We start from the raw sequence: 22,092 nt of genomic DNA on the forward strand, positions 1-22,092 counted from the left end.
TCTCAAAGGTCAGCGTGATTATTGATTTGTTTGGTCCTTTGGCTTCGACAGATCTCACTCGTTTGACTGAGCATCGTGTAAAACCATCCAGCTGTATTAGGAATACGTGACGGGACTCTGTTTAATTACTAAGTCAATGGGGACCAAGGGTTTAAGGTTACCAACATTTAAAAAAAAAAACTTCTTTTGTGTTTTGCATAAGAACAAAAATGACAACGGGGCAAGTAAATGAGGACAATTTTCATTTTGAATGTGAACTTTTAAAGGGGTCATATGACATGGCTAAAACTAATATTATTGTTTATTTTAGATGTAATGCAATGTGTAAACAATTTAAGGTTCAAAAACGCTGTATTTTCCACATACTGTGTATGTTTGTATCTCCTCTATGCCCCGCCTCTCTGTAACCTGGAGATTTTTTACGAAGCTCATAGCTCTGAAAAACGAGGTGTCCTATGATTGGCCAGTTAACCAGTGCGTAGTGATTGGTCGAATACTGCAAGTACGTGACGGAAATGTAGATCCATAGGTGGTCTTAGTCAAATCATAATATAATTGCTTTAGAATATAATATACAATACATTAAAACATGAATGATAAAAATAGACCACGACAGAACTATTAAATATCAAGGCAGTCAGAATGACAATGATTATTTTCCTGTAGCTCAGTGGTAAGAGCATTGTGTTAACAACGCAAGGTTGTGGGTTCGAACCCAGGGGATTGCACATACCTTAGTATAAATGTATAGGATAAAGCAATGTAAGTCGCTTTGGATAATTAGTCAGTTCGTCAGTTCGAGCTATGTTATGAGAGACAGTTGCCATTCCCCCTTTTGAATTTCCACTTCTAGACTTAAGTGAGTAAGGCACTTGGTGCAATTGATATTCGTTTCTGTCGCAGAACCTATAGTTTACAGATGATATTTAATAAGTCGCATGGATCACTTTTGCTTTTTGAACTTTCTTTTTTATGAAAGCTCTTAATAACTATTTGTTTCTTATTGAGCTCTTTTAACTCACATCATTCAGGTCCTGCACTTTATCTCTCTTAATAACTCTTTTAACATCAGTCCCGCACTTTATTTTCTCAATCCTGCATGTTTTAAAACCTAAACCAAAGCACTTTGCTTCCCGATTGACACCCTCTCCTTTGTATTTAGGAAAAACTTAGGAAGGTGCACCTTTCGGAAAACGTAGACGAACAAAGATCATTTTATATGTTCAATTACAACTTGGAGCATTGGGATCGCGAGACGAGGGCGATTTTATTATTTGTTATGAATTTCTCTTAATCAACGTTTTTCACTTTTTTCAGTAGCTCAAAATTTTGTTCCTTAGGGGTCATGTGGTGCACTTGAAAAACTTGAAAACTGAAGAACATGACATAAACCCCATCCCTCCTCCCCCAAGGTGTATGGCGGTCACCTTTTTCACCACTTCCGAGTTTGCAGGTCTGATATAATGAAGTTAAAATATCTGTGGCCAATTTTACATTAGACTTGAGAAATTCTTCTTCTAATATAGTAACTGTTGTCAAGGAAGAAAAGAGAAACGCAGTAGTTTTATCATAAACAAACATAAAACAGAGCAAGATATTTAGTTTTAAAATAAAATCATTCTGAGTCTCTCATGTGGCAGGGATAACAGTCAGACGTTCAGAACAAGCCCCGTCCATTGAAGGAGCAGTTGTGTTGTTTCATTTCTTACGTTACAAATAGCAGACAGTCGAGTAGCTCTGCCAAACCAACAGGCCTGCAGGATATGCCATAAACATGGTTGAACCGACGCTGCCTGTCACTTAATTCAGTCTTTCTGTTACTACAAGTTTCCACTGTCATTGCAACATGTTTGTCTCCTAAAATACACACATGTGTATTTGACAAAGACTGTAGACGTGTTTTAAAGGAATAGTTCACCATTTATTCACTCTCATGTGGTTCAGAACCTTTTTTCTGTGGAACAAAAAAGAAGATACTTTGAGAAATGTCTCTGGGTTTTCGTTCATACAGTGAACGTCAATGGGGCCCAACATTGTTTTGTGTTCTGCAGAAGTACAAAATTACCGATTTGGAATGACATATGTGTGAGAATATGGTGAAAGAATTGTTTTTTTTAAATAGACTGTCTCTTTAAAACCCAATGAACTGTTTATTTATAAAGCATGGTTATCTTGTGCATCCAAACACGTGATGCCCAAAAATGCTGTCTTGGTCGGCAGCTTACTTGATTTAAAGAGATGCATCCTCTTTTTTTGCCAAAAGCACCGCATGACAGATTTTCTACAATTTGCAAGTGGGAAGGCATCTTATGTATTTGACTGTGAGTGTTTTTAATAGACAAGAAGCCACTGTCACCAATTCCTGTATCTCAGGAAATGACCTACAATCTCTCTTTTTGTTGTTTCCCCTCATTTAATCACAAATTACAGAGTTGGGTATTTCAACACTACTGTAAATGTGCTGCTGGTACGAATTCCTGGAATTCTCTTCCTGTGATCCAATAGTTCATTCTTCTTTACTGCCATTCAGATCATCCACTTCTGCTCCATAGTGTATTTGACCTGCAGCACCGATTCTGCAACAATATTAGGATTGATTGATTCCTGCACAGCCGCACTCATTTTACCTTAAGTGCTATAGACTTCATGATATCTATCAACACTCTTTGGCAGAGTGGTTTTAAATGAGGAGCAGCATGCATTTACTGGGCTTTTAGGTGGCTGGCGATTCGCGTGCGGTTGTGAAGATGGTTAAGCACTAAGAGGATGTGATGTCAGCACCAGACACACTGACTTGCACCTGCAAACACTCTTCCTTAGCGAATGCTCGCCACATCTGCTTGCACGGGGAAAATAAGCAGTACATTGGTCAAAGTTACGTTTTATCATGAAACTGTTTGTATGTATTGCAAGATTAGCGGTGCAGTTAAGTGAGTGAGTGTTCGGGAAAGCAAACACGTGCGCTGACTTTTATTTGCTTTTGAAATGCTCTCACGTGGGCCCGCGACAAAATAACAACCCCAGTGGCTTCCTTAATTTGAAAATAATGAAGCAAAATAGGCCTACTGCCAAACCTCACAGCATATGGATGAAATATCGACTAAAGTCTTGCAGCGTGAATGTGGGCGTTCTCGCATCGGCGTGCAATTCCAAACGTTCCATATGCTAAGCGAAGCCTTTTAATATCCGCGGCGCCTCCTCATCACCTTGTCTTAATGACAGCTGATTTATTGGTCTTACCCTTGTGACTTGCACCAGCAGCTAAATGTGTCCCAATTGTGGCCGTAGTCAAAAATGCTGCAGTGTGGTCTTGTCTCCAGGACACAAGCTCCACTTGCGCTTGTTTTTATGAGTAATGCAGAATGGCCGTTAAACAGCTTTTGTGAGGGTGTTTATGAAGGCTCTTAAATCAGTGGACCTTTACACACACAGCTTTATTGAGTTTATTCAGTGTGGAGGGGTCATAAGGCCTTCTAAATTTGGGACCGGCATGGGGCAGTCCAGTTTAAGTTGTTTTAAGAAACAGGTAAAATCTGGATTTGTTTGAGGCGACACTGAAAATGTTCCAAGATCTTAGTGAATTTTTTAAAAATGAAATTTAGGGCTGTCCAACGATAAATCGCATCCACAATAAAAGTTTGTGTTTACATAATAAAGGCTACTGTATGTCTGTGTACGGTGCATATTCATTTTTTATTTATAAACACAAAGATATATACATACATGTGTAATTATATATTTAGGAGATATTTATATATCTAGATAGGAGATATCTTATATATATATATATATATATATATATATAAATATTTCTATATTTAGATGTATGTTTATTTTTACAAAAAAAAATCTAAATTATATGTAATGTTTAAACGTTTATTCATTTTTATATTTTATGTGTGTGTGTATTATACAAAATTAATATGCAGAGTATATATTCATGTATTATGTTGACACAAACTTTTATTATGACGAATTAACATCAACCTTCACATGAATAGAAATTAATTTATTGACACTTACAAAAAAACATAAAAAAACATTTATTGACACTTACATTGAAAACTGACGTCCGCCTTAAAGTTTGCCACTATATTTATTTGATTTACTTTTGAAATTTGACCGTTTGCTAATCATCATGGGATAAATACACTCACCTAAAGGGTTATTAGGAACACCTGTTCAATTTCTCATTAATGCAATTATGGTGGTGGTGTAATGGTGTGGGGGATGTTTTCTTGGCACACTTTAGGCCCCTTAGTGCTAATTGGGCATCGTTTAATGCCGCGACCTACCTGAGCATTGTTTCTGACCATGTCCATCCCTTTATGACTCTGATGGCTACTTCCAGCAGGATAATGCACCATGTCACAAAGCTCGAATCATTTCAAATTGGTTTCTTGAACATGACAATGAGTTCACTGTACTAAAATGGCCCCCACAGTCACCAGATCTCAACCAGATAGAGCATCTTTGGGATGTGGTGGAACGGGAGCTTCATGCATCCCACAAATCTCCATCAACTGCAAGATGCTATCCTATCAATATGGGCCAACATTTCTACAGAATGCTTTCAGCACCTTGTTGAATCAATGCCACGTAGCAATGCCAATGAAATCCAGCATGACAGCTCAAATTTGTAAATAATTTTTATAAACGTATTGTTGCGAATCAAGGTGACAGGAGACAAAGGAGACAGTTATGTACTTGATCAGTACCTGATTTTAGTTCATTTTAAATCAAAGAAGTTATGGAAATGTTGTTGCACAAAACAAATATTGTGGTTTATCACAGATTATTTGTTCAATTATTGAGGGTATTCAATTTGTGTTGTCCCATCATATCCTCCTCTTTACTACTCTCAATCATAAATTGCTCCTTTAAAATATGTGCAAAGCTTTAATGTTTCTCTGCCTTTGGCGTCTTATAGGCTTTTGTTCTCTGCTGCTGTGTCATGACATCACGTGAGCTTCATTTGTAGTCTCCACCTTTCTTCGCTGCATTTGCATGAAGTTCAACTCCGTTCAACTTTACCCAGTTCATTAGGGTGTGTATAGCTATTAGAGACACACACACAACACGGTAATTTCTAGACGGGTCAAAGCAGGAGGCAGAAGAGGAAGTGACCTCATCAAGTGATTAATCGAAGCGTACTGAGAGCCGTAAGCCGCTCCATTCTACAGTAATGTGAGTTACATTCTGCACAAGCAAGATTATGAAAATCATGAGGAAAGTTATTTATATTCCTGTCCTTCCCGCCACCGGTCGGCTCATTTTAGAGACTGCAGAAGTCTGAAGCCTGGCAACCCGAGAAAAAAACACAGCACTCCTGCGGTGGTGCATTCAGCACCCTCTTAGCCGGGCTCTTTGTTTTTGGCCTCACTTGTGTGTGTGTATTTTTGTGTGTGGGTTCTTGTTAGACTTCCTCCCTTGTGCTCATGGGTTTTTCCAGTCACCCTGGGGCCTAATGGAGCAGGAAGCTCCACAAGCTTATCATTTCCTTCGCTACAGGCTCCGCTTGAACCATGTGTACGATAAACTCTCTCAATCTCCCACACATACGCGGATCAGGCGGACAGACACGGAGGGTGGATTCACGCGCTGGCACACTGACACAGATAACTGAGGACATTTAACAGATATTTTTGGTAACGCTCACACACTGGAGATTTGAGCCTTGATGTTGTAGTTTTGTGTCCGTTTAGAGACGGTGTAAAGTGTGGAGTCGGTGTTTTGAATCCTGAAGATATCTGGCCGGCTCTCCCATTTGGCCACCGTTGCCTTTCTGCAGGCCAGTTGGCCCCAGCCGTCATCCAATCAGCACATTCCTCCCCATGAATACACTGGGACCACTTTTGGCAGGCCACACTGGGTGGGGTAATGTTCATATCCTGTGGACTGACCCTTGCGCGCACACTCGTACGAGACATCGCAGCCGTTCAGAGCCCTCGATGGGGGGGTAGTTTCGCCTGTCTTGTGCTTTGTAATGTTGAGGCCCCCCTTAGATCCGCCGTGATATATCAAACTCGGTGGTACCACACTTAAAAATGTCATTTTGTTTGGTTTACATCAACCCGTTAGTTACACGCCAGCACATCCTTCCCATGATTCCTATGCAACAGGTACTTGAAATACTCACATGCCTCTACGATTATGTGTGCTGCATACATAAAAGAGATGAAAACCGAGAAATAAAATAAGAAAAAGGAAGAATAGAGGGGTCCGAGTGGGCACAAAGCGCCCTCAGTGCTGGAGTGTCACTGCCAGTTTGTGCAGGCCTGTTGTCGTGCGAGCACAGAATCTGCTCTGTGTGTGTGTGACCCAGCTGCCCTCTCAGCATTACATCAGTCTCCCACATCACCCACACACACAATGAGTCTCTAGTAAGCCATTCCTCCATATGCCCAGCACGCTGCCCGTATGCAAAAGCGGCTTCATGCCTTTACACACTTGTGTGTATGTTTTGTGTCCCTAAAGTTCACGGTTTTCATGAATGCATCAGTCGGATTTGTTGCTTTGTAGTTAGTCTCAAATGATATAGTTATTTTACTATCCTATACAAGTTGTCTCTTTGATTTTAATACATATTTGAATAAGTTCTTTGTCGGCTTGAGATGTTTATAATCTCTTGTTTATTATCAGGAATGACACTGAAACTGCCTAGCAACGCCATGGCAACCAGCCAAAGCAGTTGTGCACGGGCAAGCATCAATACATTTTTATTAGAAAATGTAAAAGTCAAATTGTAAACTTTTGTGATTGAATTTTATCTGTCATTTGTTCTCACGTTCTTCAAAACCTGTATAATTTTTTACTTCTGAAGAACACAAAAGAAGATATTCTGAGAAATGTCTCTGTGGTATTGTGTCCATATAATGTAGGTCAATGGGGTCCGGTGTTGTTTGGTGATCTGCATTCTTTAAAATATCTTTTGTGTTCCGCAGAAGAATGAAAGTCATACAGATTTGGATTGACATCTGGGGTGAGTAAATGATGAAAGAATTTTCGTTTTGGGACGAACTATCCCTTTAAATAAGCATGTGTGTGCTGTAGCACATTGAGGCAGGAAAGGGCTGTGTTGTATTTCTGGGCCACATTCTTAAGCAGTGAAAGTAACTAGGCATGAAGCCCGAGTTCAATACGGCCCGGCCCTTCTCATACAACCACAGAAAGAGGCATCTCCCTCCCTCTCTCCACAGCTTTCTTTATTTCTCTCCCTCTCTCACTGCTGGCCCACTTTACCCCCCATGACCCGCATGCGTTTTACTCCCTTTGTCTCCCTGACTTCTTCATGAGATGTTCTATGTTGACTTTGTTTGGATGTTCAATATAAACACCATTGTGTGTAATCTTATCACCTGACGCTGACAGCCGTCTCCTGAACGGACTTGATCTTGTTTGGGAAAGCAGGAGGGCCGCAGTCGAATCTTTAGAAAAACAGCAGTCGTCAGCATATCTGTCACTCCTTGTTTGGTTCATTTCAAATTTGTCTGCCTCGAATTCTCCGGAGATCAGAGAGGTGTGAACTTTATCCAGCCGTGTGTCAGTGGAGTTTAGGAGTTACTTGTTTGCCAAAGCTCGGAGGAGAGAACATGTGTGTGTGTTTGTGTGAGTCAGACAGCCTTTGTACACACTTCTCTGTTTCCTTGAACTGTGTTGTTGTTCCTCTTGCCAGTGCACATGCAAAAGGAGCGGCGGGGGTGCACATCAGTATGGGTGGGAGGGTGTCGCTTTACATAATGCTAGGGAGTGCGTGTTTGGAGTAGCTTTAGGGGCCTGTCAGTGTGGACTTTACCCACTTCGGTAATAGTTGTGCTAGTCAAGGCCAAAAACTGCTCCAAAAGATTTGGGAAGTTTAACAGGGTGGATCCATGTGATGGTGATTCACATGGCCATACTTGTTTTTTGTGTTTCATTTAAAGTTTGGTAACCACTCTGTCGGCTGCAAGAAACAGTTTCGCCTTTTGCTTTCGGGAGAGATATTACTGTACACATGTTTGTTGTATCTTACACACAAGACAATAGAAAGCCACGCTTGATGGTTGTATAGAAAGAGAGATTAGATGTTATGTTATACTGAAAATCTGACTTTGTTCTGTGATCTTATGCATCAGTCTTATGACTAAGACTTTTTTCACAGTAAAATAATTTTCTTTGTTCTGCTGAGAACATGCAGAGAAAGATATTTGGGAGAATGTTTGTAAACGGTTCTTGGCCACCATTGACTACACTCTTAAACATAAAGGTGCTTAAAAGGTTCTTCACAGCGATGCCGTAGAAGAACCATTGGTTCCACAAAGAACCATCTCTTTCAACCTTTTTCTGAGCTTTTTTCGCCACAAAGAACCTTTTGTGAAACAGAATGTTAAAGGTTCGTTATGGATCCAAAAGGTTCTTCTATGACATCGAAGAACATTTGAAGCCAAGTTTTTTTAAGGGTGATAGAAAAATTGCTTTAGACATTTCTTAGTTTTGTTGAACACAAACATATTTTGAAAAATGTAGGAAAGCAAACTGTTCCAGGGCATTTTGTAATTTATCCTACGATGGTTGTCAATGGTGGCGAAGAACTGTTTGTTTACTAGCATCCTTTCATATATTTTTCTCTGTGTTCATCAGAACAAATACATTGATACAGATTTGGAACAACTTGAGGGTGAGTAAATGATGACAGAACTTTTAGTTTCTATGAACTGGTCCTTTTAAGGTCTTAATGCCATAAGGTCTGGTCCACCCTGTACTCCTCAATCAAATCAATGTGACAAGGAACCAAAACCATACGGCGTTACAGTAAACAGGGTCTTGATGCGTGTTTATAAAGCATCAGACAAAAAGCGAAGCTCAAACTGTCTTTCTATCATAATTCAGATCTGCCTTTGTTTGTTTGTATTGTTCTGATATGGCTTTGTGGTTTATTTTAACAGGGGACATTACTCAGAAGGGCTATGAAAAGAAACGAGCAAAACTTCTGGCCCCATACGTACCACATACCCAAAGTAAGAGGCTTCCTGTGTTTGCTCACTTCCCTTTCTGTTTCTCTCTTACCTGCCATTTTATGCCATCCACACAGTGATGCGAGTCAGTTTAACACATGTTGTGTTGTTGCTCCTCTTTAGATTTTTAAATAAAGAAACTAAAACGCGATCCAGCTGAAGAATGTGACAGATGCAACAGCAATACACCAATTATGTTACAATTTATCTTTGTTTGCACATATCTGTGGCTCGTTGCTGCGCCCTAGTGGTCTTTAGTAGCACAAAACCTCTGTTGCAACTCACAACTCTCCTTTCATAAACACCACACTTTAAATTAAACAGACACTTCGTCTTATGGGAAAAAGCAGCCGTCAGTAAACCAACTGCTTATCTGGAAACTTTGAGTAATCTAAATCGATTTAGATTATGCCATCAGTTAGCGCCCATTCGCTGCTCTCCGGCTCTTTCCGGACTGTTTGTGACCGCACAATTGCGCACATACACACAGGTTTCCTGTAAGCAGCAGCCCCTGACCGGCACCTCAGTGAAGGAGGAAGTGAAAGAAACTGAGTTCACTATATTGCTAGGCCGTGACCGTTAGTATCACGTCAGCTTGAACTTCCTCTTTCCATCATTACATACAATATTACACACAGGCCCAGTCATGTGATATCTAATTTGCTTCACGTTTATGAACTGAAATGATACACAGATATGTTCTCCATCGAGACCCCCATTGTCACATGTGTCTGAGCGTCTTCAAAGGTGCCATTTCAGTGCTTTGAAGTGAAAGTTCACCCCCCGTCTTCTGCTTTTTAACCATGTGTGTTGCTTCTCTAATGTTGACCCGTCTTGATGCAGTATTTTTACAGAAATATGAAATCAATCACATGATTTTATCGTTTCGTATTTCATATGTTTTTTTGTTTAACGAGCTGTGGTCTCCATAGATGTGGACGTGAATATCAAGTTGACCCCGGGTCTTTCTTCAGACCCCAGCCCTAACGCCGTCCCTATCGCCGCCCCACGGCAACACAGAGGTCACCGCAGTGGCGGGGCACGGGATGACCGCTACCGCTCAGGTAAAGCAATCCAGTTCACCACGTGTCTTTGGCCGCGAGTACAAATGCTGTGATTCAAAGCTCGTGTGTGGACACACAGCTGTCTCCACAAACAGACTGTTCTTTGTCCCTCCATGAGTCAGTTCGGCATCTGCAGTGACTGTTCTGTGACATTACTGGATGTCTCATGTACCATTGTGTTATTGTTTTACCCCTACATTTATCTTTCTGTGTCTTATCGTTTCTCTTGTTGCACTGCTAGATATCCACACAGAGGCTGTGCAGGCAGCTCTGGCCAGGCATAAAGAGGAGAAGATGGCCCTTCCCATGCCTACTAAGCGCCGATCTGCCTTCGTCCAGTCTCAAGCGGAGAACTGCACTCCTCCTGGTAGGTCCAGGCCACTTGCCCGTTGTTTTTATGGTGGCACCTTGAATAAGCAGCCCAACCAAATTGTAATGTTGCATCTCAAATATATGTAACATTCTGTTATATTCCTGTAGCATTTTTGTGCTTTCTAATCATATGTGCACTTGTGTTCAGATACTTCGTCCGCGTCGGAGGATGAGGGCTCGCTCCGTAGGCGTCAGGCCGCTATCAGCGCAATGTTGGCTCAAAACATCCAGAGTCCCGATTGCTGGATCAACCGCTCCATTCAGGGCTCCTCCACGTCTTCCTCTGCCTCCTCCACTCTCTCCCACGGAGACGGCAAAACCCACAGCCAGGGGCAGAGCAGCGTGCTCGCCGACGTGCTGGCACACATCCGCATTGGTATGCAATGAGTCACACACACACACATATTTACAGAGCGAAACATATATATAATAGCTTTTCTTTCGGTTGTTGTTTTAGGCTTAAGCTCACTTGATTCCGTTAGTGTGAAACAAAGAAACTAATTCCTAATATCCGCTGTTAGACAGCATTTCAAATGACATGTCATGGCTTATACAGAGCGTGTGATGAGCTGCATGTGTATGAATTGTGTTGTGCCCTCACTGCAGAGAGCAGCAACGTACCTCCTGATGTCACGTCCTCCGTGCCTCAAGAGAGGAACTCGAAAGGAGACCTGGCGCCAAACAGCGCAGTGAGGGGCATGAGTCGCGGCCAGAGTCGCCCCAGTATGATGGACACTGCCGGCGGTAAACGCAACATCACACACAGCACTTCAGAGTTCAACACAGCCTGGGTTTTACATTTCAAACCAGCATTTAATACATTTGAAATCAACTAGCTTATTTGAGGAATATTTTGTTGATTTGTCCTATTCAGTTTCATTATTCACAATTTTAAGAGAATGTAAATTCAAAGTGCTGATTATGCTTTAATGTTTTGCTTTCTCTTCGCTCGTGGTCTGGGGGCATCTGTAGGTAAAGGTAGGGGGTGCATGAGGTATTAGTGCAGTGTAGTGACACCCAGTGGTTATGTCCTCCCAACCTGATCCTGTTTGTGTTGTGACAAACTTGTTCTTCATAGAAACCCTTCGTAGTCACTATATTAGATACTGAAATACAGTTTTGTAGATATTATCTGAAAATTCAGTGTCTCTGTCTCGTGGTGTCCTTTGATCGTCTCGTATCAATGTGAATGTCTGTGTTAGCAGGTGTTCCAGTGCACAGTCGAGTCTCCACTAAAATCCAACAGCTGCTTAACACGTTAAAGAGACCCAAGCGACCTCCGCTCAGTGAGTTCTTCGTGGACGACACGGAAGAGATAGTGGAAGGTATGGGCTAGAAAAGGTTACTTAGTGTCATGTATTTACAAAATTAAGAGTCCTTTTTTATTCTTTTTTATTTACCATTTATAGGTTTTTGTTTAGGTTGAAATAATCTTTTAACAATATTTTCCCCAAATTTCACTTAAAATATGGTTTCTATTTGCAATGTATAAAAACCAGAGAAAGATGTAAAAAAAACAGAGAAGATGTGCTGTGTTTTTTTCAGAACTTAAATTCTGCAAATAAAACAAGTTCATATGCACTTTTGAAAAATCCAACAGTAATATTGGTATTTAGGAAAAGTACATTTTCATCACAGTTTTCATGCGTCTTATCATGCAGTAAGTCTTTCATACTCCTGAGGTTTGATTTTGTTGACAGTGAACAGGAAGTGTTTTGCAACGAAAATTTATAGAAGTCTCTTAATTTTTTCCACGGCTGTATATGTATTTTAATTCATGTATTTTCCACCTGCAGTTCCACAGCAAGATCCCAATACACCCAAGCCGGAGGGCCGGCAGATTATTCCAGTGAAGGGGGAGCCATTGGGTGTGGTCAGTAACTGGCCGCCGGCCCTGCAGGCAGCACTAGCTCGATGGGGAGCCACACAGCCCAAAAGCCCCGCCCTTACTTCCTTAGACATCACTGGCAAACCACTCTACACCCTCACTTACGGTCAGATGTCATTCACATGTCTGATGCTGTTTTACCTTCAAATACTGAATCTTTACCATTTCTCATAATCGTTTTGTCCTGTGCTTTACACTGTAGGTAAACTATGGAGCCGCAGTCTGAAGTTAGCTTACACGCTGTTAAACAAACTGGGCACCAAAAGTGAACCTGTGCTAAAACCTGGAGACAGAGTACGACTTTTCAGTACATTCTGTAGAAGTATACCGCAGCTGTCACTAAGATAAAGATTAATATCATGTCTAATTTTCCTTAATAGGTGGCATTAGTGTATCCCAACAGTGACCCGGGAATGTTCTGGGTGGCCTTCTACGGATGTCTCCTCGCCGAGGTCATTCCTGTCCCTATTGAGGTGCCGTTATCTCCAAAGGTACGGCAGAACTTGATGCGTGAGCATAAATGTTTAAATCAGCTCGTTTATGTTATGTTCGCTGATCACAGTTGATGTTCATTTACATTTTAGGATGCAGGAAGTCAACAGATCGGCTTCCTGTTGGGAAGCTGTTGTGTGGCGCTTGCTCTCACCAGCGAAGTGTGCCTTAAAGGACTGCCAAAGACCCCTAATGGAGAAATAGTGCAATATAAAGGTTAGTTTCCATTTCCTGCCATTGTGCGCTCTATTATAACCATAGTTGAGCAGTTTAATGGACATCGGCTTGTTGTGTGCTTTCTTACAGGGTGGCCTAGGCTCAAGTGGGTGGTGACTGATACCAAGTATCTTACCAAGCCATCTAAAGACTGGCAGCCACACATACCAACAGCAAACACTGATACTGCTTACATAGAGGTGATTAAATGCAAGATAGCTTTTTTAAAGAGAGAGAGAGAGAGAGAGAGAGAGAGAGAGAGAGAGAGAGAGAGAGAGAGAGAGAGAGAGAGAGAGAGAGAGAGAGAGAGAGAGAGAGAGAGAGAGAGAGAGAGAGAGAGAGAGAGAGAGAGAGAGAGAGACAATACTAGCTAGTTTGTTCTGCATTAAATTAATTTTACTGGACATGAATTGGATCCATTTAACACTTTAAGAGAGGCAAAAGTTAGGTGACTTGCTATCCAATATTTATTTATTATTAACAACATTAACTCATACAATCACCCTATTTCATGCTATTGCCGATATGCCGATGGTGTTAAATTAATCCAATATCGGTGGCCGGTACAACGGTGCATCCCTATTAGGTTTCGAATGTACAAACTTTCTTGTTATCTCTCTGATTCCCTGTTGTGTGTGTTCTCAGTACAAGGCCTCTAAGGAGGGTACGGTGATGGGCGTGGCTGTGTCGAAGATCTCCATGCTAACACACTGTCAGGCTCTGACGCAGGCCTGTAATTACTGTGAAGGTGAGCGCTTCATTACCATTGCAACTTATGTTCCTTTTATCTCAAAAGTACAACTCTTGGGATTCATAAAGCTTCCAGATTGACCTTTAAGTTCCTGAGAAATGGCGTAATGGGCACATGCAGGCATAGTCATACTTTTGGTCCGTTTTTCTGGAAAAGACAGGATTCTATAATGCATATACTGATGACCTTTAGCTACAAGAAGACTTGAGCTAAATCGATCACTTTTATTTGTGAAATTGTTGTTTTCGTATTTCTTTATTTTTCTTAGGAGAAACACTGGTTAATGTCCTCGATTTCAAGAAAGACTCTGGCTTGTGGCATGGAGTCCTCACGGTACGTCTTTCAATGTCTCACCTCTGTGGATTCATAGTTTCACACCCAAGTTATTTCCACTGATCCAGTGGTCATAAATCCTGTGTTTGTTTTTGCATTCTCACAGAGTGTCATGAACAGAATGCACACTATCTGTGTGCCATACTCCGTCATGAAGGCATGTCCACTGTCCTGGGTGCAGAGGGTTCATGTTCATAAAGGTAGACATTCTCTGATGTTCACTAATGGTGATATAAAAGACACGATAGCATCACAACATAAACTGCCCGATGTGCTTTGTGGAAGTGTAATGTGTGTGTGTGTTTACAGCTCGTGTGGGCCTGGTGAAATGTAGGGACCTGCACTGGGCCATGATGGCTCGCAGAGATCAGAAGGACACCAATCTGTCCTCTTTGCGCATGCTGATCGTAGCTGATGGAGCTAATCCTTGTAAGTAAACAAACAGAATAAAATAAATCGAGTTGTTAAGTGAAGCCGGTAAAAAATGAAGATTGATACAAAAGTAAAATGGGCGTGGTCATATACTATATACTTTTTTAATGCATTGATTATTTTGTGAATTATATATTTTTCAAATGCACATTTCTGTTTCAGGGTCAGTGTCTTCATGTGATGCATTTCTCAACGTGTTCCAGTCTCATGGCCTCAAGCCAGAGGTGATCTGCCCATGTGCTTCCTCCCCTGAGGCTATGACCGTGGCTATCCGCAGGTACCTGCTTTTCTCATCTAAACAGGAAGTTCCCATCATGAATGGGTGTATAGATATACTCTTACCTCTCTCTCTCTCTCTCTCTCTCTTTCTGTGTTTAGGCCTGGTGCTCAAGGAGCTGCACTCCCAGCCAGAGCCATTCTGTCCATGGCAGGACTTAGTCACGGGGTGATCCGGGTCAACACTGAGGATAAAAACTCTGCTCTTACCGTTCAAGATGTGGGTCATGTCATCCCTGGAGGTGAGAATCTGTGCCAACATATTTCTGTAGATCATGTGTGCATGCTGTGTAGATTCAACTGCCACCATAAAAACAAAAAGACGTGTCAAATATGTTTTTTAAATGCATTTTTCTGTTCGAGGCATCTCATGACCCCGAGTTAAAAACACTGTCTTGCCCCTCTGTTCAACAGATCTGATGTGTATTGTGAAGCCTGAGGGGCCGCCGATGCTCTGTAAGACAGATGAGATCGGAGAGATAATGTTAAAATCACGAGCCGGAGGAACCATGTACTACGGCCTGCCCGGGGTGACCAAGAACACGTTTGAGGTACGGGACTCGGGATACAGGAAATTGCTTTCTTAGAAATTAACGGTACAAATGTATTGATTCTGAATGCTCATTGGCTGCAGGTTATCCCTGTAAACTCAGGGGGCACCCCTATAGGAGATGTTCCATTCACACGAACCGGACTGTTGGGATTTGTGGGTCCGGTAAGTAGAATCACCGTTTATAAATGAAAGAACACATCGTGCTTTCTGTTTGTATACAAGCATATCAATTCCTGATCTTTTGGCCCGCAGGGAAGTCTGGTGTTTGTGGTTGGGAAGATAGAGGGTGTGCTCTCAGTCAGTGGACGCAGACACAATGCAGACGACCTGGTGGCCACAGCGCTGGCGGTAGAGCCAGTTAAAACCGTTTACAGAGGGAGGTACGAATTACAACCTAGATTGTCAATTAAAATACAAATATATTTATTGAGAGCTTGTGACTACTTGATTTAACGCTGAGGAACAAAATCTATTAAAAGTCAGGCTGCAAATTCTGCGCCCATGACCCTGACAGTCTGTGTCATCCATTCAGAATCGCTGTGTTCTCCATCACCGTGTTCTATGATGAGCGAATAGTGATTGTGGCCGAGCAGAGGCCTGATGCCAGCGAGGAAGACAGTTTTCAATGGATGAGCAGAGTCTTACAGGTAATACACAATGCTACCCACAACCCTCAGATCTGTTATATCCCGGTCCTCTGTTGACCTCAGACTGATTTAATGTACTCTAAAGTGGGTCATTCCGATTACTCCAAAGTAGGATATTGAAGCTATCGGACCGGAGCTGACAGGCTTAAATAATGATGCAGATACCCATAACACATGGGCAATATCAAATGTTGTTTTGTTCTTCTTGACCCTGGATTCAGGGCCACAGCTGTCAGAACTCAGTATGTGTCGTCTTCCTTCTCTCACAGGCGATAGACGGTATCCATCAGGTGGGCTTGTACTGCTTGGCGCTGGTTCCTGCCAACAGGTTACCCAAAACTCCTCTGGGTGGCATTCACGTGTCCGAGACCAAGCAGCACTTCTTGGAGGGATCACTACACCCGTGTAACATTCTGATGTGCCCTCATACGTGCGTGACCAACCTTCCGAAACCAAGACAAAAGCAACCAGGTACAGCTGATTTGTATCTTCCGACCCAAAATTGTTTGGGGTTGGTTTTTCATTATTTATTAGTATTTCTTTTTACTTTTTATAATTGTAAAAATGCACTTTTAGCCACCCTTTGTTTTTCAAAAATGTACTACAACAAAGTTATTTAGGGATTGCGTGTCCATCTATTCATGGCTGCTTTTTCTTTCTCATATGGGTATTCGTTGTAAATAAAATGTTGGTTTTATATTGGAAAAATGTTGTGTTAGCACATTAGCCTTACTTCACAATACGCGAGACAAAAATTCATCACGATCAAAGGGACAAAAAAAGTCTGCGTGTCATGTGAACAAAGGTTCAGCCTCTGTGGTTGCCTGAAATGTGACTTATCTCAAAGCCCATCTCACTTCTGTTGAATGTAGGAGTGGGTCCAGCCTCCATTATGTTGGGCAACCTCGTGGCAGGAAAGAGGATCGCGCAGGCTTCTGGGAGGGACCTTAGGCTCTTGGATGACCAAGAACAATCCAGGAAGGTGAGCGAATGATTTGAGATATGACAAAACAACAGGAGTATGTTTGTTTTCAGGGCAAACTCACTGAGTTTAGCTTTTTAGAAAAGGTCATTTATGTGTTGTTGCTTGTGACAGTCACACCAAAATTATCAGTTTTATTCCCCATAAACTGAAAAGAAACATTCACTGTCGCATCCATCAACACTTGCAAATCCTGCCTCAAACCATGTGGTAGCATTGAAATGCGATTTGTCTTGTCTGTAATGGCAATCTTGACCTGTTTTGTGTGGGCATGCAGATATGGAATTACTGTAATAACTACAATTATGGAGTTTATAACCATAACTGTTATAGTATTATACACAACAAATACATAAGAGACTAATGACTGTAATTACAATTGTGTGATAATGCTCTCTAAAAATGCTGTATATTGTAACATCAAGCCTGGTCACCTATAAACCATCAAATCTGCTGTCATTCATTCTGTCTCGGCATAGATCGTGTTAAAGGAATTTAGGATGAATAGCGTTTTTCCTCTAAGCTTGTGCTCTGGTCTGTCTCTCTATCTCGCTCTCTCCGTCTTGTGCGGGGGGCCGTAGCTCTGTGTGTGGCCCACTAACATGGTAAGACTTAATGCCAACAGCAGCCCTGCTATCTGTGTGTACGCTTAGCTTTAATTCCCCTTTCCAGCCTCAGTGTCAACAACACCCTCCTTACAAGGCAAAACAAATATAGATTTATCTTAAGGGGCATCTCTTACCTTACTGTTTGATGCGCAGATTAATGGCAGAATTGAACATAATGACTACTTAAGTTCTTAACCCTTACAAAGTCCCTAGTGGACATGCATTCTCCTCTGCTGCATGGTGTGGTCACTATTGCCTGCTCTCTGCATGGGTGGCTTTTTGCATTAGAACTGCTGTGTATGTAAACCTAAAAATATAGTCTTGTTTTTTATGCTTTCGTGTCATGGTAGGCTTTTTTACTGTGGTTTACGGAAACAGGTTGACTTGCAAAAAGTATTTGGACACTTATTTCACACATAACAAGAGATCTTTAGGCCAACATTTCACCGAAATGATGTTTATTATAAAAAGTAATCGAAAACAATAAGATTATCACATTATTTCTAAGCAAAATGTTTAGAGCCATGTTTTAGCAAGTTCACATTTTTAAGTGACCTAAATGTCCAAATTTGGGGATTCTGAATGTACAGCCGTGAAAAAAATTAAGATACCATTCAAAAAAATTTAAATCACCATTTCTAAATGTATCGTGGTCATTCAAGTCCAGTGACTGTTAAATTTCAACAAAATCAAACCACAGGAGTGACATAAAGTCATCCAACAGTAATGTTAAAGACTGACAGCATGACAAGACGCATGAAAACTGTGATAAAAATGTCAGGTTATGGCGTAAATACAAATATTACTGTTGTACTGCGTAAAAGTGAATATGAACTTGGTCTCTGAAAAAATACAGATGATATTTTCTGGTATTTTGACCCGTTTCTCCTGTTTTCATTTTCGGCAATCAAATGCAAATAGAAACAATATTTGTATTAAAAATTTGGAAGAAATATTGTTAGTAGTTCACAGAATTACACAAAAATCATCATCTAACCAGAAGACAATCCTATAAATAGTCAATTCGGAAAAAATTGATTGTTTAATTTTCTCCGTGGCTGTATTTCTGAGGTTAGATTTATTTTATGTTATTTTATTAACTGTATACGTTTTTAGAGGCTAGAATGGCTGAGATGTATGTACTAAGATGTTTGTGTGTTTGTATCTAATAGCATCAGTTCCTGACTGAGGCCCTGCAGTGGAGAGCACAGACTGATCCTGATCATGTCCTCTATATGCTGCTGAATGCAAAGGTGACACGCATACAACTGCTAATAAATTGATGAATTCTTGGTGACTGTTCACTACTGACACTGACATTTTTTGCTTGGCCTTTAGGGGGTAGCAGTGAGCACGGCCACATGCTCTCAGCTGCACAAGCGAGCAGAGAAGATCACTGCAGCTTTGTTGGAAAGAGGGGGAGTTAACACTGGAGACAATGTAGCGCTGCTTTATCCACCCGGTAATGATGTTTTAAAAACAGCAATTTTAATAAATGCTAGTTGCGTATCTCTCAGTAGCTCAACGTTGAGGGACATCTACCCTTCTTTCCTACAGGCATCGATCTGATAGCCTCTTTCTATGGCTGTCTGTATGCCGGCTGTATCCCGGTCACCGTTAGGCCTCCTCACCCACAGAACCTCGCTGCCACTCTGCCCACCGTCCGAATGATCATTGATGTAAGTTAGGGAACTTCATACATTCAAGTTTTCATCATGCAAACCACAGTCATCTAAGATATGCATGTTGTCTAAATCAGGTGAGCAAAGCCGCTTGCATCCTCACGACTCAGATGCTGATGAAGACCTTACGATCTAAAGAGGCGGCAGCCAGTGTGAATGTGAAAACATGGCCAAATATCATTGACACAGGTACAGAAATGAAAAGGGATGTTAATAGTGTTGTTCACTAAGGAGTTGTCTGTGTGTTATTCATACATTCTGTATCGTGTGTGCGCAGATGATCTTCCCAGAAAACGGCCTCCTCAAATCTATAAGCCGCCCACTCCGGAAATGTTGGCCTACCTGGATTTCAGTGTATCCACCACCGGCATGCTAACTGGAGTGAAGGTAAGACGCTTTTCTTTTTGCCCATCACAAAGAGTTTGAGTTATTTGAAGTGTATCCTTAAAAGTATTTGTATTTTCAGATATCTCACTCAGCGGTCAGTGCTATATGTCGATCCATCAAACTGCAGTGTGAGCTGTACTCTTCCAGACAAATTGCCATCTGCATGGACCCCTACTGTGGCCTGGGCTTTGTGCTGTGGTGTCTGTCTAGGTAGTGTACACAAACAATACGTTTAAAAGATAACTCGATGCTGCAACTCATTCACAAACTGTATAGTAAGTATGAAGGCAATCTTTCATTTTTCTTTGTACGTCTAGTGTTCATTCAGGTCACCAGACAATCCTGATCCCTCCTATGGAGTTGGAGACGTCTCTACCCCTGTGGCTGAGCACGCTCAGTCAGTATAAGATCAGAGACACATTCTGTTCTTATTCAGTCATGGAGGTCTGCACAAAGGGCCTTGGCACACAGACCGAAGCTCTGAAGGTGAGTGAACAAAATACAGAATTTGAGTAGGATTCAGAGCAAAAGTGCCACAGAAAAGACATCCTATCCAAAACGACAAATGTATTTTATTACAGTATATGAGTCGACAAGGTAAACAGGGTTGATATGTCTATAAGTTTATGAGATTTTTGTTGTGTGTGTGCAGACGCGTGGTGTGAACCTATCGTGTGTAAGAAGCTGTGTCGTCATAGCAGAAGAGAGACCTCGCTTGGCACTCACCCAGTCGTTCTCCAAACTCTTCAAAGACCTGGGTCTGTCTCCACGCGCAGTGAGCACCGCATTCGGCGCCAGAGTCAACCTGGCCATCTGTTTACAGGTCGGAGCAAAAAAAGTCAACTGCAATGGATCGTTGTGACACTTGGAGCTTTGTTTGTTTATGAATTTGTTTGGTTTCGCAGGGTACCGCTGGTCCAGACCCATCCACTGTTTATGTAGACATGAAGTCTCTCCGACACGATAGGTGCGTGTTAGTCAAGGCCTAAAATAAAACAAGGCTCGGGGCAGAGTGCCCTTTTTGAAATGTTTGGTATTTTATATGATATTCTAGCCAAGATTCTGTGCATTGTTTATATCATTTTTATGTATTATGTTTTTCACATGGTTGGAAACCAAATATGCCCTTGTGAACAAATTTTGCCTCTTTATTTAAAAAAAAGATAATTTATAACACTCATTTCAGTCTAACAGTGATGTGAAATACTGAAATGATCCTCTATTATTCTTATTTCTCTATTAGAGTGAGACTGGTGGAGAGAGGAGCTCCTCAGAGTCTGTCACTGATGGAGTCCGGCACTGTAAGTCTGCTTCTGTCTATACTACAGTATCTTAGATTATCAGACATTGAGCTAATCTGTATTGTTTTCTACGCATGACCTCAGATGCTTCCTGGAGTGCGAGTAATCATTGTAAACCCAGAGACTAAGGGACCACTAGGAGACTCTCATCTTGGCGAGGTGACCAAGCCCGCTTTTAAATCCCACCAATTCCCCAGAACTTTTTTTGCCATTTTCTAAGCATGTTCATCTTCTTGTCCTTGCTTCTTAGATCTGGGTTAATAGTCCTCACAATGCCAGCGGTTATTACACCATCTACGGTGAGGAGAGCCTGCAGGCGGACCACTTCAACACACGGCTGAGCTTTGGAGAGACGGGCACGCTCTGGGCCAGAACTGGATATCTGGGGTTTGTCAGGAGGACAGAGCTTCTGGAGGCCAGCGGAGGTAATATAGAGCGGATCACTGCTAGATCCATATGCGGAAGTTCATTTACATTTGAAATGGGAATAAAAATAACTTGTTTTGCTTCAAATTACACTTAAAGGGACAGTTCACCCAAAACTCAACTCTGTCATCATTTACTCACTCTCGAATCTGATTCCAGTTTCTTTGTTCTGATGAACTCAGAGAAAGATATTTGGAACCAAACCGTTCTTGGCCTCCATTGACTACGATAGAAGGAAACATGACCATGGTAGTCAAAAGTGCCCCAGAAATGTTTGGTTATGAGCGTTATTTCAATACTCTGTTTTCATCAGATAAAAAAGAAATGTATACAGATTTGGAACAACTTGGGACGAGTCAATAAAGACAGAATTATCATTTTTGGGTGAACTGTCTCTTTAAATGGCTGCTTTTGTGCTTTGCTAAAAAATCATGGGCCAGCTTTCTTAAAGATACAGAGTAACATTATAAACACTTCTCTTCTCCTTTTGTCTTCCACCAGACCGCCATGACGCTCTGTTTGTGGTGGGTTCGCTGGATGAAACTCTGGAGTTGCGGGGTTTGCGTTATCACCCCATCGACATCGAGACTTCTGTGTCTCGGGGGCACCGCAGCATTGCTGAGAGGTCAGAAAAGGATTGTTTATGTTTCTCACAAATGTTAAAGTCTCAGTGTGTGTAGTGTAATGAC

The 22,092-nt window shown here is 41.6% G+C and overlaps 1 protein-coding gene across 1 annotated transcript in view; it reads left to right on the forward strand.

The window, feature by feature from the left end:
* Positions 1-22,092, forward strand: part of dip2ba (disco-interacting protein 2 homolog Ba) — a 38,866-nt gene that overhangs the window by 14,832 nt on the left and 1,942 nt on the right. The window contains exons 2-37 of the mRNA XM_056732773.1: positions 8,925-8,996; positions 9,926-10,057; positions 10,299-10,424; positions 10,578-10,805; positions 11,036-11,173; positions 11,635-11,754; positions 12,226-12,423; positions 12,520-12,611; positions 12,698-12,808; positions 12,902-13,025; positions 13,116-13,225; positions 13,671-13,773; positions 14,045-14,109; positions 14,216-14,309; positions 14,419-14,538; positions 14,704-14,818; positions 14,920-15,059; positions 15,232-15,368; positions 15,452-15,532; positions 15,623-15,750; positions 15,903-16,017; positions 16,287-16,488; positions 16,890-16,999; positions 18,780-18,860; positions 18,946-19,069; positions 19,165-19,286; positions 19,367-19,478; positions 19,567-19,676; positions 19,756-19,886; positions 19,994-20,162; positions 20,329-20,499; positions 20,582-20,643; positions 20,920-20,977; positions 21,062-21,136; positions 21,228-21,402; positions 21,905-22,028. Coding sequence (XP_056588751.1) covers positions 8,925-8,996; positions 9,926-10,057; positions 10,299-10,424; positions 10,578-10,805; positions 11,036-11,173; positions 11,635-11,754; positions 12,226-12,423; positions 12,520-12,611; positions 12,698-12,808; positions 12,902-13,025; positions 13,116-13,225; positions 13,671-13,773; positions 14,045-14,109; positions 14,216-14,309; positions 14,419-14,538; positions 14,704-14,818; positions 14,920-15,059; positions 15,232-15,368; positions 15,452-15,532; positions 15,623-15,750; positions 15,903-16,017; positions 16,287-16,488; positions 16,890-16,999; positions 18,780-18,860; positions 18,946-19,069; positions 19,165-19,286; positions 19,367-19,478; positions 19,567-19,676; positions 19,756-19,886; positions 19,994-20,162; positions 20,329-20,499; positions 20,582-20,643; positions 20,920-20,977; positions 21,062-21,136; positions 21,228-21,402; positions 21,905-22,028 — 4,375 coding nt within the window. The remainder of the gene's footprint in view (positions 1-8,924; positions 8,997-9,925; positions 10,058-10,298; positions 10,425-10,577; positions 10,806-11,035; positions 11,174-11,634; positions 11,755-12,225; positions 12,424-12,519; positions 12,612-12,697; positions 12,809-12,901; positions 13,026-13,115; positions 13,226-13,670; positions 13,774-14,044; positions 14,110-14,215; positions 14,310-14,418; positions 14,539-14,703; positions 14,819-14,919; positions 15,060-15,231; positions 15,369-15,451; positions 15,533-15,622; positions 15,751-15,902; positions 16,018-16,286; positions 16,489-16,889; positions 17,000-18,779; positions 18,861-18,945; positions 19,070-19,164; positions 19,287-19,366; positions 19,479-19,566; positions 19,677-19,755; positions 19,887-19,993; positions 20,163-20,328; positions 20,500-20,581; positions 20,644-20,919; positions 20,978-21,061; positions 21,137-21,227; positions 21,403-21,904; positions 22,029-22,092) is intronic.

This window comes from Triplophysa dalaica, chromosome 20 (assembly GCF_015846415.1).
Source record: "Triplophysa dalaica isolate WHDGS20190420 chromosome 20, ASM1584641v1, whole genome shotgun sequence".
NCBI classification, from domain to species: domain Eukaryota; kingdom Metazoa; phylum Chordata; class Actinopteri; order Cypriniformes; family Nemacheilidae; genus Triplophysa; species Triplophysa dalaica.